We start from the raw sequence: 17,916 nt of genomic DNA on the forward strand, positions 1-17,916 counted from the left end.
CTGCTTCTCAAAAGCTTGGAACACTGTTACGAATCAAAAAACTGTACACACCTCAGCAACATTTGATGCAGCATAAAGCTCAAATCAGAACTTCTTTGGAATATTGTTCTCATGTATGGAGCTCTGCCACTAAGCATACTTTTGATTGGAGACGCGAACATCACTTGCAACCTTGATAGTCTGGAACATCGAAGAGTTAGAGGTTTGTCTCTCTTCTACAGATACTTTCATAGAAAGTGTTCAAGTGACTTGGCACATTTGATTCCACCAAGAGCGGTACATATCAGAAATAATCGACGGACTGTGGCTGCTCATCGTTTTGAGGTTCAACTCAGTACACCTTGAACTTCACATTTGGAGAATTGCCTGTTTGTGCAATAAACTTCCTAAGAACGTTTTTCCAAATCGTTTTATTCTCGAGCGATTAAAATGCAATGTGAATTGCTACTTTTGCATAGGCACCGCTCTCAGAGTGATTTAAGTATTTTCCTGTATTGCTTGTGTTTTGTCCTTAAAAGAAAATGTCATCAACTTTTCCATCGTTTTCATGCATTGAGTGAAATAATCAAAATAAATTTGGATAATTCATTCTAGCCTGTTGATTCAAATTTGATAAGAATCTGAAATTATAATATCAGAGGTTAAAAATTTTATAATAGCTTGCACAAATCACCACTTTTTCTGTGGGTTTCTGTGGCTAACAAAAAAGCAAGAAATATAATAATCTGGAAAAAAACGCATAACCATCAATTTATTTTCAGGTTTTAGATTCTGGCGTGATGACTTCGATCGACGACTTCACAAGAGTGTGCCAACCGAAACTAGTAGTTTTTGATCTATTCTCCGACATTGTAGTACGTACAATTATCCTTCCTGAAGGTGTCCTCAGACCTGCGTCCCTTCTAACTAATTTGGTGGTAGATGAGAGTGTCCAAGGACGATGCGATTCATCTTTTGTTTATATGACTGACACGGCAGCGCCAGGTAAGACAAAATTTGGGTTCGTGAGACAAATTACTCTTTGGGAGTGATTGGCTTTTGTTCGATCATAACTATAATCAGTTGTCTGACAATGCGAAAATAATAAAAGAGGAATACATCCTGATCATGATAAGTTTATATTTAGCGTCACGATGTTAGCTTGTTATAATTTTTTTGCACCTCCAGACATGTAATCGTCAAATATTTTAGGAGAACACTACGTCGATTGTCTCACAAATCTTTGTCCTTGAATTTGTAAGTTGAATATATTTTTACAATGATCTATGATATCAATATTGTTGCCTCTACTGGTTCTGTCTTGAAATTAATAGAATTATCAAAGCTAAAAGTTATGTTTGAATTCCTGAATTGCAAGAAATATACGAGGTGTGTTCGAAAATAGAGGTTTATGTTCAAATTTCGCAGGCCTCGTATATTCGATTAGCGGTTTTTAATTTTTTTATATTGGTACATTTGTTTTTAACATATGTTCACAGTTTCAGCTGTTAAGTACGTTCAGTTTGTTGGTGTTCGGCGTGTTCGGCCAATTTCTGCGATGGAAAAATAATGTATCAGAGAATTCGCATCAAATTTTGTGTAAAAATTGGAATTAAGTGCACAAAAATACATGAGATGTTGACAGTGACATACAGTGCTTGTACTCTGAGCCAAAAAAAGATAAGGATAATTGTGTTTCTGACGAAGCATTAAAATCATTAATAAAGAAAAGTTTGGCTTTCAAAGTGGCACTAATGTTGTAATTTTCTCACTCATGGAAAAAGTTTATACTGGAATCAATAGTAGCGAGGTTGCTGCAGCAGTATTTTGCGATTTTTAGAAGGCTTTCGACTGTGTGGATCACGAAATACTGTTGCGGAAGCTTCCCTACTACGGCTTCAGAGGAGTGATACTGAGCTGGTTCAGCTCATATTTGTGAGGTCGTAGTCAGATGGTGGAAACAACCCATCGCTCGGAAATTGAGAAAACACGTAATGGTGTGCCTCGAGATTCAATCTAGGACCAGCATTGATTCTCATCTACCTCAACGATTCGACAAAGATAAATATCTCAGGAAAATTCACATTATTTGCAGACGATACTACCATTTTATGGCAATCGGACAATGCAAATGATTTAACTAAAATTATATCCATCGATATGATGAAAGTAAACAGTTAGAGTGATTCAAATCGCCTGTCTCTAAATATTTCGAAAACTAACATAAATAACATTCATATGTGAATTTGACAATGTACCCATTGGGAATGACATCACTGAGAACAAAAGTAGATTAAAATTTTTAGGGGTACATGTCGATAGATTACTAAAATTTGTAGAACATATTTATGCCTTGTGTAATAAAGTGTCGTCTGGTTGTTATGAAGTCAGAGAAGTATTATATATTAAGTGAAACTTTGTCCACAAGATTACTCTTATGGCAATAAAGTATATTCTCTCTCTCCCTCTCAATAAACAGATGGAAATGTTGAGAAAGCGAAAAAAAGTGTTATGAAGAATCGTTTAATCACTATTAGAGGAGTTGTTGAGGATACCGGCATATCGGTTGGCTCATGCCATGTAATTTTTTTGAAAACTTTTGGCATGAAGCGTGTGGTTTGTTCTGAAAATGTTGATTCTTGACCAAAGAACCGTAGTTTGATCATCACCTAGAAATTGTTGAATAACTCCAAAGGAGACAAGTCATGACATCAAAGCCAAGGTCCAGTCGTCCAAATGAAAGAGCCGGTCGGTAGCCAAGCGGTTTGGCGTGGGTGATTTGTTCACTCACTCGAATTGACTGCCGTGTTGGTCGGTGGTTCAAGCCCTAGTCTGAACGATCGATCTTCACTTGCTATCGTCCAACCCGTGTTAGGAATCACACGTTAAAAGGTAAGACCTCGTTAATCCTTAGCTCGCACAAGTTTCGACTTCTGAGGGTTGTCGTTCGTAGGGGTGCGACAGCTGGTTAACGGAAAAACAGATTTTAAACAGGAGGGCCAAGACGAAAAAAATCACGTCAAGTACGCTCAAATGTCAAGGTTTTGCTCACTGTTTTCTCTGAATGTCGTGGTATAGTGCTTTAGGAGTTCTTGTCATATGATAGTACGATCGTACGACGCCGCTTGCGTCCTATTTTGTGATCAAAACAATTCATGGCTTTTGCATCACGATAATGTATCTGATCACTCGTCATTGCTTGTTCGTAATTTTTTTGCCAAAAATAACCAAGGGTGAATAAACGCCTTGGAGTGAGCCAATCCTGGAAGATTCTGCCAGAAATCCATATATCTTTTTGCCATCCAGGTGTTCAATCTTTGTTTGGCAAAGCCCGAAGCGATGCGAATGACAGGTTCTGGTCCGATGAAGCCGATGAAGCCCTCCTTTGCAAGGGAGTCAGCAGCCTCTTTGTCTTCCAGGCCAGTATGGCCAGGAATCCAGATCAGAAACAACCAGTTAACTCTTCCCATGAAGGGGCAATTTGCTACCAATTATGACGTTGCTTTCAAAGCCGCTTGACTGTCCGAGAATATTTTTATTGACTTGTGTATGAGGTTGTATTTTTCCGATCAGACCGTTTTCGGGCTATCTGGCCTCTCGTCAGTGCAAGGCAGTGTTCATCATCAACATGAAGTCGATGATTTCCCATAATCAAAAATCCCGATAGCCATCTTAATTTCGGAGAGGTTGGAGCCTGGCTCCCTTACCCTTTGGACTGATGTTCGTCAGGAAGACGAATGGGTCAAGACTGATTTAAAGAATGACGGCATGAATGTCCTGCCCTTCACGTGGACCCCTACCTGGCTGGGGTGTTTGGATGATGATAATATTTTTATTTTATTGACGCGGAAAATAATGAAAAATCTAATTCCTTTCAAAGTATCGTTTCTCGAACAAGGCTGAAGTGAACGACAAACAACGTAATTCTCATCGCCCCATCTGCCCGTGATTGAGTTAACTAACTGCATATCCGAACTGCCCAATTCCTTGTATGAGGAAAAACAATATGGCAAATCATCAGTGGAGGAATCCGTCCAGAGAAGATCATTCATCCCTGTATGAAATTATTATCGGTAGTTCGCTAGTATGAATATAAAGGACTCATATACTATTCTCAACAGATTTTGAAAAAAAACATTCCTATTATCCATCTTCATACATAACCTTGTGAAAAATTGAATACATTGTAATTGAAATCCTTGACACATATAAATCAATTACACAGTTTTGAAAAAAAAAATTTCAGGTTTGGTGGTGTATGATGGAGTGAGAGATCAAGCTTGGAGATTATCGCATCCTACTATGTTTCCTGATCCAAATTTCTCAGATTACAATATAGGCGGGGAAAGCTTCACGTTGATGGATGGTATTATTGGAATAACCCACTCTCCCAAACTGGCTACTGTGTATTTCCAACCTTTAGCCACAGATAGGTGAGTTTCATCAACAAATATAACGTTTACTTCCTGTAACGTTATTACAGAAATCTGCAAATTTTTATTATTCTCGGTAATGACTGATCATTACACACCAGAACCATAGCGCTGTATCTCGATAAGCGTTCCGATAACCAAATTAAATTATTATCGTCAGTAGATGATGAAACTTGAACTCATAACTAAGCTAGGTATTTTATACAGTGCATTTTTTTAAATGTCCCACCCCTATTATTTTTTGAATTTGGGATAATAAAATTATTGCATGAATACTTTATTTTGAAATAAAATTGACAGATGAAACTTTCAAGATGGCGACTGGGCGCCATTTGGGAAAAAATTAAGAGGAAAGGGGGGTCTTGTGAGATATCATTTCGAAGCTCCTGCTGAATACTTCACAACCCTAGAATATGAAGTCAATATCTTCACGTACTACAAAATGGCGGAACATTCAATAATTTTCTGAAGACAAACACAATAATATCGATTTTTCTAAAAATATTCCATTTTATCCATCAAATGGCAATTTGGAGAATCTTTCCATTAATTTAAACGTTAACAAGTTTACATACACTTCCATTATTAAAATTTATGTGATATCAACATGAAAATGTCTAATACGTTTTTATTGCGTTTTGTGTTATTTGGATCCCATGTATGATCAATTATCCCTTCCAATCCATTTCTTGCACGTGTTTCTCAGATTTAGACACCACCAGAAGATGGCAAATGAGACTTTGCCGAAACGTTGTGAAAATAATCCTTATGGGGATAAAATACACAAAACACGGAGCGAAACCCGAGAAAACAGCTCATCATATATATATATATATATATATATATATATATATATATATATATATATATATATATATATATATATATATATATATATATATGACCAAAGAGAGGAATGTTTCTAAAAGATTATTCCTTGAAATGACTTACATTTCGCAATCACAAAATTGTCTGAATAAAAAAACAGACTTACAACATTTAAGTGAAATATATTCCTATTTACTTTTTATAGACAAAAATTGGAATTCCTTCAAAGACAACTCATTTGACATTACTTAAATTCATTTATCAACTTATTAACAAAAATTATACAACAAAACTCTTTCTTCTGGAGGCAACTGTAACTCTTTGATTAATTGCACCAGCGGCAAATGCCAAGTCTACTTCTTCTTCAAAATTTAATAAATTGACAAGTGATGTGTTTCTAACCTAAGATCACCACGTTCTTTCTCAAATTTAAAAAAAAAACATTTTATGAATATTCCTCATTTAACTTTTATATTTGTAGCTTTCACTTACTTCATATGTCTTGTAATTTTACAGTTGTTATGTGTTTTTATCATGATCACAACTTTCATATTTTAATTTTAACTCAACTCACATGCGACCAATCTCACTAACATTGTAAGTATCCGTCTGTTAACTTAGTTCTGTATTAATTCAAAATCTATCATCTTAGCTCCCTGATGATGACAATAACCATTGTCGAAATATTGGAAATATAATGTTATAAGAGTACACTTGCGCTTCGCTGCTATCCCAAATAACTCCAAGGAAATATATATATATATATATATATATATATATATATATATATATATATATATATATATATATATATATATATATATTTTTGATTGATGCAACTAATTTTTAATTTTCCTTTATTTTAAGTATTTGAATATTAAATTCTACAAAAAGGATTTGAAGCTTTATATCTTCTATTAATTATCTGCGAGCGCTTTCGACAGTTGGTAGTACTGTCATCTTCTGGCACTCCTCAGGACTATCCAACGGAAATGTTATATAATGAAACCAAAGTAATGGATGTCAGACAGCTATTCTTCTCGAAAATAGTTCTTAATCTACAAAAAAACGGTAGTAGCCATGTACATGATACTCGAAATAGGAACTATATACTCACAATACCTAGATCCGAAAAAAACACCCTAATGAGAAATTACATCTATTTGGCTCCTCGATGCTACAATATGATACCTAATGAACTGAAATTAGTATATTCTATATATTCATTCCACAAGCAATTGATTGCCTGTATAAACGCCCAACCATGGAAAAAATCCACCAGTACATTGACCTGAAAAATCATTACTAGATAGACTGTCCCTTTGGGTGTAAATGTGTACTAGAAAAGCTCATGAATGAAATCTCATAATAAATTTTAATGTGATCCTCCTCGAATTTGATTAATGTTGTATTGGGAATAGTCTTCATATAAGTGAGTATAATTATCGTGAATATGTGTGTGTGAGACTGTGTTATTGTGGCAATATGTATTAATTTGCTAATATATCCGTACTTATTAAATTTTTCTTACCCCCTCCACATTCAGGGGAAACCCTCGTGGAGTTCAACCATATTTATTTCATTATATATCGAAATTTTGTATCATTCTTTGTATTGATATTCTGAAATAAATATTATTATTTTATTATATAAATCTATATATATATATATATATATATATATATATATATATATATATATATATATATATATATATATATATATATATATTTCAATATTAAATTCTACAAAAAGGATTTGAAGCTTTATACCTTCAATTAATTATCTGCGAGCGCTTTCGACAGTTGGTAGTACTGTCTGGAGTGCCAGAAGATGACAGTACTACCAATTGTCGAAAGCGCTCGCAGATAATTAATAGAAGGTATAAAGCTTCAAATCCTTTTTGTAGAATTTAATATTGAAATACTCAAAATAAAGGAAAATTAGTTGCATCAATCAAAATATATATATATATATATATATATATATATATATATATATTTACATAAAAGAGTAAAGATATGAAAATATCAAACAGAAGTATGAAGAAACATGAAACTGAAAATATGACAATTGAAAATAGTACAGTCTAAACTGTTGCAATCAAGTTATTAATATTTCCAAATCAGCCTGGAAGTATTCATTGAGGGAATAAAATGTATTGTCATTTAATAGTTTTTTAACATTTTTTTTAAAGAATGAAGGTTTGATAGCTGTTTAATAAGGAAGATAGGTAGTTTGTTGAATAACTTGATGGGCATAATTAGGGGGCTGTTTGCTGCTTTCGTCAATTTATGGTGGAGAACAATAAAATTATAGTTAGATCTTAACGTATATCCTGTGGCGAGCCGAAGATTATCTCTTGATTCAAATTTATCGAGATGGGTTTTGACATAAACAACACAGTTGATAATATATAGTGAAATAATTGTTAGAATATCCAAATCGGTAAACAGCTCCCTACATGAGTCATCATATTTTTTGAAACACATTGTTCTCACTACTTTTTTTTTGAGCTATTAGTAATTCGTTTATTCTTGTACAGTTACCAAAGTTGATCAGACAATAAATGAATGAAGATTGAATATAAGCATAGTAATAACTCTTCAGATGAGGTTTGTTGTATTAACTTGCCATTTATTTTCACCAGAACACTGCGATCATTTTCATGTAATGAAAAGATGATTGTATTAGTTTCTGAGCTGTTCAGAATGAGACCATTTTGAGAACAATATTTTTGCATATTAGCAACTGCTTGATTGGCCTGACTAAACAATCCCTCATAATCTGAAGACTCCAGAGTGAACGAAGAATCGTCGGCAAATTGCACTGTACGATGTTGACGATTACTGTTGTTGAGGTCATGTACGAATAAAAGAAAAAGAATGGGTCCTAGGACGCTACCCTGGGGAACACCGGTTCTGGGGAACACCGGTTCACAGGTTCTAGAGTTTAAGGTCCCAGTCTCCAGTTCGTGAAATATGTTCCATTAAACGGGTTATAAGAGTCTGCTCAGTTTGACCAACTTACGTTTTGTCTCGATCTGAATGACCTCAATATAAGTGGTAATCATGTATTTAAAATAACTAAGTCAATCGTGAGATCCTCATGACGATAAATTGATTGGAGACAGTGCTATAGTTGTGGAAGAAGCGTTTCCATTAGATTTATTTCAAAACCAAAATTTCAATCCTACCAATAAAACGTGACAGTAATCAACTGTTTTTTTTTTCAGAATTTTCAGTATACCAACAACTACTCTAACAAAAGGACCACCGGGTGAATTTGAGAAACTACCCATCTCTTTCGTTGGAAGAAAATCATCACAGGGAGTAGCGCTCACTTTGAATCTCGTAGACGAGACATTGTATTTTAGTCCTACAGCAGAGACATCTGTAGCATCGTGGAATCCATTAACAAATCAACAAAAGTAAGAAACAAACCCAGCATCAATAACAAATATCGATTAGAGAGTACCTCAAGGTACAATACTAAGCCGCATTCTATTCAATCCAATATTCGGGTTTGCCTATATTCTACAAATCTGAATAATTGTTGAATTGGGTTCCGCTCTAATGAATACTTGTTTGATCAACATGCTTTTCTTCATGATAATAATCACAAATCTTCACAAAATAGACTTTATTTTCAATACGTGTCTCACTACACAGTAGTTTCCTCAGTTGGACTGTTACTCTACAACAATGTATAATGCAATTTATACAAATTAACTACCTTATTGGTTCACTATTTGGTAAACAGGTAGGTTGAGGAACATGTACCCAGCAGGTGGAATTATTGTTACTAATGATTTGACTAATTCTAGGGGAAATTTTTCATGAACATCAATTCAACGGAGGTGAGAGATTGATTTTTTGTTAGTCGTACAATAGAAATTTAATTGTTTACGTTTATAAATTTTCAGGGATTTCAGTAGGTTTAATTTTTGTCCTCAATTTTCTGTATGTAGTACATCGTAGATTATGTTGAAGTCATGAGTTTCTTTCAACAGAGGACATGTATAGGCTGAATTGCTTTTCTTTAATTCAACACTTCTTTTGTGTTCGTACATTCTGGTTTTGTAATTTCTTGATGTTCTTCCTATATGAACATTTGGGCACAAGCCCCATTTTATTAATTTACTTATTTATTTCATGCACTATTGTACACGATAAACCCAATTACAAAATAGGAAAAAACGGTGGCATTAAAAAATATGTCCTTACATAATATAATTTGTGAATCTATATAAAAATGAATTAAATGAAAAACAGAACTATCAGTTAGCTGAGAAATGTCTTTTGATTTTTATAATCTGGCAGTTGAATATATCTAGGACACGACTGATAGAATTACAGATATCGCACGTTGTATAAATTGTGGATTTTTTATTATATTTGTTCGCGTAGTGTTGAGATAAAAGGTTAAGGAACTCAAAAATTCAACATAATGTAACAATTGAGAGCGGGTTATGATATTATTCATGACCTTGAATACAAAACAAATGAATAATATTCATGCCTCACCTCGCGACTACAAAAATTGTGAATTTCAAGCAATTCATAATAGGGTGTTCCTACAGTTGGATAAGTGCCTTCATGTTCAAAAGGCATATATTTTAAGAAGCGCCTTTGAAGGGCTTCTAATTGATCTATATATACCTGATAGTAGGGACTACACACATCAGATGCATATTCTAGTCTAGACCGAACTAAAGTAGAATAAAGTAATCCGAATGGTGAAGATTCTTCGAAGTCTTCAATATTTCTAACTGAATATCCATACATGCGATAAGCAGCTGTCAATATGTTTATTGAAAGAGAGATATAAATAAAAAGTAACACCTAGATCAATTAGTGTGATAGGACACTTCAGAACTTGATTGTTATGACGTAGTTGTGTGATGTCACATTCCTTTTCAGTGAATAAAACATTAGATTGCATTTGGATATCCCAACACCAAATAGCAACACGATTCGAATTCAGGTCGAGACGTTCGCAATCATTGTTATATTGTGATATAGTTTCAAGTCATTTGCGTATAGAATGAAATCAAAATCATCAACAGCTCCGATATCATTGAACAGTATTGTACAGTAGGGGTCCCAAGTTTGATCCTCGTGGTACCCGATTTGTTGTTCTTGTTATTTTTTATGTCTACTCAAAGAGATATCAGTCTTTGCATATGTTATGTTATGTGGTTTACTATGTTGATGTTCTGTTTACTTAGTAGTCTACTTATGTATTTTGATGCTCTCCTGTATTCCTTTGAATTATTGTTCATCGAGAATGTGATGAATCATATCCGGATTAAAGTGAGTATTTACTGTTTCATCATATTTAGTTTTCTGTTGACATAGTGATACTAATAAGTCTGTGAATAATGCTTTAATGAGCTGCTAGTTTGTGTTGATAAGCGTGATTAGAATGATAGATGTAGTAGTATCTGTATGGGTTGGTTTATGGTAAACTGCCAAATCATGTGTGTCATTAATATTGTCAAGTCCAAAAAGTTTATCGATTATTGGTTTTATTGTGTTTTGTGTATTGTTGAATGCAATTGATGAATTTTATTTGTTCTGACTTACACTATCTAATATGGATCTAATATTATTCGAAATCTATGAAAAAACAAATGAAATCAGAATGAATAGCTGGAATATCAATTGTATCAAACAATGGAACGTGAAATTGAAATACAATGAAAAGAATAAAATGATCAAGATACAAATTGAAAATGACCACAGAGTAAAAAAATGAAAAATGAAAAGAATAAAACTAAAAATAAACGAAAACAATAAATTAAAAAAGGTTTCAAACCCAGTTACTTCACGACGTTTCGATTGTTGGTATCCACAATCGTTTTCGGGTGATGACTGGACTGATTCCTACGGGAAATTACTATTTATAGGTCATTCGAGTGCTTTCTCCTATCCCCTCTTTCCTCTTTTCGGTTTACTGGTGCAGCGAGATTTGGCCGTTCGAGGAGAGTTGACTGTTATCTACTTGATTAAAGGTTTCCTTATGTTGCGTATCTCTACGATAGCTTGCCTGAATGCGTCGTTGGACAACATATATGCAGCTTCTTTGAACTTTCTCTTGAAACAATCTAAACATCGTGAAGTAACTTGGTTTGAAATATCTTTTAATTTATTGTTTTTTAATTTTTTGCTTTTTTTTTATTCCTTTTATTTTCCATTTTCAATTTGTACCTTGATTATTTTATTCGTTTTATTGTATTTTCATTTCACGTTCTATTCTTCAATATAACACAGGTCTGCGATGAAAAAATTGTGGGATATTCAACTAGTGATTTTTAACAGTATTTTGTCTGCAGATTACGGAAAAATAGTAAAAAAATCTATCACCTATAGATAAGTCACAAATTTCACCTAAAATTTTCTTATTAAATGGGTTTTCAGGTTTAGGTTAGGTTCGATGTTTCTGTATTATATAGCCTATATAAGCGGTAAATTGAGTCTGAATTATGGAGCTTTTATCATGAACAAGTTACTACACAATCTGAGTGTATATCTAAGATGAAATACGGTTTTAATCTATTTATTTCAATAACAAAACGATTTAGTACGAGATCTGGGCCCCCCAAAGAACTCAGCAGAAGTTTTAGGGTCTAGACTTAAAGAAATACATATGTTAGCCTCCGGTGTTTCATTTTCATGGTACTGATTCAGAAAAAAAGAATTTGTCCCTTTTTTACACATAAGGGTGACCTAGTTTTTTGAAACAATGTACCCGGCGTCATGGAAATGTTCAACATAACGTATGAACCAGAAAAATGGAGACTTTTCATTGATTCATCAAATAGAAGTTTGAAAGCTGTACTTCTTCACAATGGGAACCAATATGCTTCTGTGCCTGTTGGACTCAGTCCATTTCAAAGAATGCTACGAAAATCTTGAATTTGTTCTTAATGAGTTCAGATACTCTGATTATAAGTGGACCATATGTGTAGACTTGAAAGTTATTTCAATGTTACTAGGTCAACAAAGTGGTAACACTAAGTTTCCATGTTTCCTATATGAATGGGAAAGCCGTGACAGGAAATAACACTAAGTCAAGCAGGTGTGGCCAATTAGACAATTAGAAAGGGTCTTACTCCTGGAGTTAAAAATGTTGAAAAATAAAGTTAAGTGAATCCTAAAAAAATCTAACTTTCACCACTTCATATCAAATTGGGGCAAATGAAACAGTTTGTGAAAGCATTAGACAAATAATAAGGAGATCGTTTGAAGTATCTTTCTGAAAAGTTTCCTGGTTTATCCGATGCTCAACTAAAAGAAGAAGTATTCGTTGGGCCTGACATAAGAAAACTTTTAAAAGATGGAAGCTTTGTCACTGAAATGGAAATGAAAGAGAAAAATGCCTGGAATTCATTTAAATTCGTTATAACAGGCTTTCTTGGAAACAAAAAAGAACCAAACTACAGAACTTTGGTTGCTGAATTGATACAAAACTACAAAATGTTGGACTGCAACTTGAGTGGCAACTCACATCTGGACAACTTTCCCGAAAATCTAGGGGCTTTAAGTGAGGAACAAGGAGAACGGTTCCATCAAGGCATAAAAGAAATGGAACGCAGATACCAAGGTCGGTGGAATGTTAACATGATGGCAGACTACTGTTGGATGTTGAAATGGGAAAACTCACAAGAACACAGTCGAAAAAGTGCCAAAAAAAGCTCTGACGGAATAAGAAAACGTTTTTACAAAGACTTATAATCACTTTGCAAACACTTGTGTATCACTATTATGCTTAGTTTTGCTATGCTAAACTTCATGTTAAAATAATAAAAATAAATCCACAATTTCTCGTTTTTTATACTTTTTCAATTATTCCATCCTCATTTTGTTGGCAAACCTTACGTGCTAGATTAAAATAAATGTCATTTTGGAAATCACCGCAAAAAACTACATAAAGATCAGTTAATGAAATCAAAACATTTTTTTGCAGACCTGTAGGTAATCAATATTTTAGCTATTCATTATAATTTCATTTGTTCTTTCACAAATTTGAATCATAGTCGATTCACATCAGACAATGAAGTCAGAACCAATGGAAATCACCATAAAAAATTGTCAACCACTCTCAAACGAATGTAATTGATGTCTTGTGACTGAAGTGACCACTGTTGTACTTAAACTCGTATTGGAAATAAAGTCTATATTGTGTAAATTGGTGAATATTTTCATAAATATTGTTATTGATTTTCACCCAGTAACTAGTCAGTGTATTCAAAATTCAAAATGCTTTCTTGCATCTATTCCGATGTAATATAACTCTTGGGGATGACTCCATGAAAATGCATTGTGAAAAAATTATTACTCAATGTTGAATGAAACTCTACATCCATATTTCCAGGTTGTTGGCCTACGATCCAGAAAAACTTCAGTTCCTCGCTGAGTTGAGATGGAAAAGCGACGGTACGTTATGGATTTTGAGTACAAGATTCCAAAAATTCTTTTTGAGGACTGTTTCCCCACTCGAAATCAACCTTAGAGTGATCAGAGTGTTCCCCAAAAATGGAATTTCCCATGGAGTCACTAATAACCTGTTTATCTGAGGTGAAGACTTCCTTCAGAGAAGATATAACTTCAACGAAGCACACTGCCACATAGAACTACTTAGATGGCTCGTGAAAATAAAATTTTCCTCGTAAAGACTATGCAACGCTAGTGACGACTGCCAGATATGAACTCGAACAATGTAGTGTTAGGATTACTGTAAATAGTCGTTATTTGTTACTAGGAGATCATACCTTAAAATTTCTTCATTATACCATTTCAAATTTAATTGAATTTTTATATATCCTACAGTATTTTTTACTTATTTATATGTCAAGTGACATAACTATTGGTGACCTGTTTATTCCGTGTGGTGTATTGTCATCCTCGGTGGGAATGAATTTCGCAACGTTTCGACAAAGTCTCAAAGTCTCTTCGGAATAAACCCGAAGAATCATTTCATCATATTCCTGTCCGTGAAAACCTTCGATCTAACATTTCAAACCTTAACGGGGAGAAGAGGTCATATCGAGAAGAAGAAGAACTCAGGTACCAAAACATACAGGTACCAAATTCAGGTAATAACCAACGGTATATATGTAACAGAATCATTATACCCACATAGTAAGAAGTCATCTGAGTAGGGTCAGATGATTTCCGAACACTTAACAAAAATCGCCAGAGGATGACAAATGAGACTTTGTCGAAACGTTGCGAAATTCATTCCCACCGAGGATGACAATACACCACACGGAATAAACCCGAAGAATCATTTCATCATATTCCTGTCCGTGAAAACCTTCGATCTAACATTTCAAACCTTAACGGGGAGAAGAGGTCATATCGAGAAGAAGAAGAACTCAGGTACCAAAACATACAGGTACCAAATTCAGGTAATAACCAACGGTATATATGTAACAGAATCATTATACCCACATAGTAAGAAGTCATCTGAGTAGGGTCAGATGATTTCCGAACACTTAACAAAAATCGCCAGAGGATGACAAATGAGACTTTGTCGAAACGTTGCGAAATTCATTCCCACCGAGGATGACAATACACCACACGGAATAAACCCTAAGAATCATTTCATCATATTCCTGTCCGTGAAAACCTTCGATCTAACATTTCAAACCTTAACGGGGAGAAGAGGTCATATCGAGAAGAAGAAGAACTCAGGTACCAAAACATACAGGTACCAAATTCAGGTAATAACCAACGGTATATATGTAACAGAATCATTATACCCACATAGTAAGAAGTCATCTGAGTAGGGTCAGATGATTTCCGAACACTTAACAAAAATCGCCAGAGGATGACAAATGAGACTTTGTCGAAACGTTGCGAAATTCATTCCCACCGAGGATGACAATACACCACACGGAATAAACCCGAAGAATCATTTCATCATATTCCTGTCCGTGAAAACCTTCGATCTAACATTTCAAACCTTAACGGGGAGAAGAGGTCATATCGAGAAGAAGAAGAACTCAGGTACCAAAACATACAGGTACCAAATTCAGGTAATAACCAACGGTATATATGTAACAGAATCATTATACCCACATAGTAAGAAGTCATCTGAGTAGGGTCAGATGATTTCCGAACACTTAACAAAAATCGCCAGAGGATGACAAATGAGACTTTGTCGAAACGTTGCGAAATTCATTCCCACCGAGGATGACAATACACCACACGGAATAAACCCGAAGAATCATTTCATCATATTCCTGTCCGTGAAAACCTTCGATCTAACATTTCAAACCTTAACGGGGAGAAGAGGTCATATCGAGAAGAAGAAGAACTCAGGTATCAAAACATACAGGTACCAAATTCAGGTAATAACCAACGGTATATATGTAACAGAATCATTATACCCACATAGTAAGAAGTCATCTGAGTAGGGTCAGATGATTTCCGAACACTTAACAAAAATCGCCAGAGGATGACAAATGAGACTTTGTCGAAACGTTGCGAAATTCATTCCCACCGAGGATGACAATACACCACACGGAATAAACCCTAAGAATCATTTCATCATATTCCTGTCCGTGAAAACCTTCGATCTAACATTTCAAACCTTAACGGGGAGAAGAGGTCATATCGAGAAGAAGAAGAACTCAGGTACCAAAACATACAGGTACCAAATTCAGGTAATAACCAACGGTATATATGTAACAGAATCATTATACCCACATAGTAAGAAGTCATCTGAGTAGGGTCAGATGATTTCCGAACACTTAACAAAAATCGCCAGAGGATGACAAATGAGACTTTGTCGAAACGTTGCGAAATTCATTCCCACCGAGGATGACAATACACCACACGGAATAAACCCTAAGAATCATTTCATCATATTCCTGTCCGTGAAAACCTTCGATCTAACATTTCAAACCTTAACGGGGAGAAGAGGTCATATCGAGAAGAAGAAGAACTCAGGTACCAAAACATACAGGTACCAAATTCAGGTAATAACCAACGGTATATATGTAACAGAATCATTATACCCACATAGTAAGAAGTCATCTGAGTAGGGTCAGATGATTTCCGAACACTTAACAAAAATCGCCAGAGGATGACAAATGAGACTTTGTCGAAACGTTGCGAAATTCATTCCCACCGAGGATGACAATACACCACATATATATATATATATATATATATATATATATATATATATATATATATATATATATGATGAGACTTTGTCGAAACGTTGCGAAATTCATTCCCACCGAGGATGACAATACACCACATATATATATATATATATATATATATATATATATATATATATATATATATATATATATATATATATATATGTGGTGTATTGTCATATATATATATATATATATATATATATATGTGGTGTATTGTCATCCTCGGTGGGAATGAATTTCGCAACGTTTCGACAAAGTCTCATTTGTCATCCTCTGGCGATTTTTGTTAAGTGTTCGGAAATCATCTGACCCTACTCAGATGACTTCTTACTATGTGGGTATAATGATTCTGTTACATATATACCGTTGGTTATTACCTGAATTTGGTACCTGTATGTTTTGGTACCTGAGTTCTTCTTCTTCTCGATATATATATATATATATATATATATATATATATATATATATATATATATATATATATATATATATATATATATATATATATATATATATATATATATATATATTATATATATATATATATATATATATATATATATATATATATATATATATATAATTATGTCACACATAAAGTCCGCATCAAATGGGATTTTTTTTGTTCATCTCTTCAAGCAACTTTTGATATCTCCATTAGGTTGTGCTTTAAAAATGATGCCAAATGACATGCATATGACCGATCAAATGATTTTTCTTCCCTGTCAAATTTGACATTTTTTACTAAAAATGTTCAGAAAAGCAGTTATTGCTCGAAATTTCGAAAATCGGTAAAGAGAAAAGATTCTTGTTTTTTCATTTTTTACCCATATACCAATTTTTAGCTCTCTAGTACAAATTTAGTTTTTTTACAGTTTTTCGAAAATTTGACATTTGCCGATTTCTCAAATTTAGCCAACCTCAACAAAGTTGCTTCATGTCTAACTTATCTTCCCAACGCATTTTTATTACCAATTGCAATTCTAAATACAACTTATTTCGCAAAAATTTAAAACACCAGAAAAAATTATGCCAGAAATGATGCAAAGTTGATACAGTTTTTAAAAACAGATAAATATTTCACTTTATTTCTACTTTTTGCGAAATAGCTTGATACATAAGCATAATTAAAAAACAATATCAATGAAAAGTCAATAAATTATTCTTTACTGCACTTTTCAAACAGTTAAACTTTGATTTACTAATTACGAAAAATTACAACGCAATTAAACTAAGGGAAGGAATTATACGAAAGTAATTTCACATTTACTAAATATCTTTTATGAGGTATGAATGAACAAAATTACTTCAGAAACCAATATAGATTTTGTTGCCTAGAAAACTAAACCGTAAAAAATTCTAACAAACATCTGTTAAAATAAAGTTATAATTTAAATTAAGAACACTAAATCAAATCGAAACATATGCCTAAACCATGTAAATACCAATAGAAATACAAAATAAAAAGTCATATTTCGGTGTGCCTTCCAC

At 33.8% G+C, this 17,916-nt stretch overlaps 1 protein-coding gene and 1 long non-coding RNA gene across 4 annotated transcripts in view; both read left to right on the top strand.

The window, feature by feature from the left end:
• The window catches only part of yellow-e, an 85,359-nt gene extending 71,308 nt beyond the window's left edge, over window positions 1-14,051 (top strand). For all 3 annotated transcript variants that reach the window (XM_074175877.1, XM_074175874.1, XM_074175873.1), the window contains exons 4-7: window positions 762-984; window positions 4,226-4,412; window positions 8,476-8,670; window positions 13,620-14,051. In XM_074175877.1, the coding sequence (XP_074031978.1) occupies window positions 762-984; window positions 4,226-4,412; window positions 8,476-8,670; window positions 13,620-13,821 (807 nt within the window). In that variant the 3' untranslated portion in view covers window positions 13,822-14,051. The remainder of the gene's footprint in view (window positions 1-761; window positions 985-4,225; window positions 4,413-8,475; window positions 8,671-13,619) is intronic.
• LOC141482501 (uncharacterized) lies at window positions 5,324-5,951 on the top strand. Its single transcript, XR_012465564.1, has 2 exons — window positions 5,324-5,837; window positions 5,893-5,951. It is a non-coding gene; the product is annotated as an uncharacterized lncRNA (long non-coding RNA).
• Window positions 14,052-17,916: the final 3,865 nt, after the last annotated feature.

Source organism: Leptinotarsa decemlineata, unplaced genomic scaffold (assembly GCF_025532065.1).
Source record: "Leptinotarsa decemlineata unplaced genomic scaffold, Ldec_3_MD MMD2_tig00001393_RagTag_RagTag, whole genome shotgun sequence".
In the NCBI taxonomy this organism is placed as follows: Eukaryota; Metazoa; Arthropoda; class Insecta; order Coleoptera; family Chrysomelidae; genus Leptinotarsa; species Leptinotarsa decemlineata.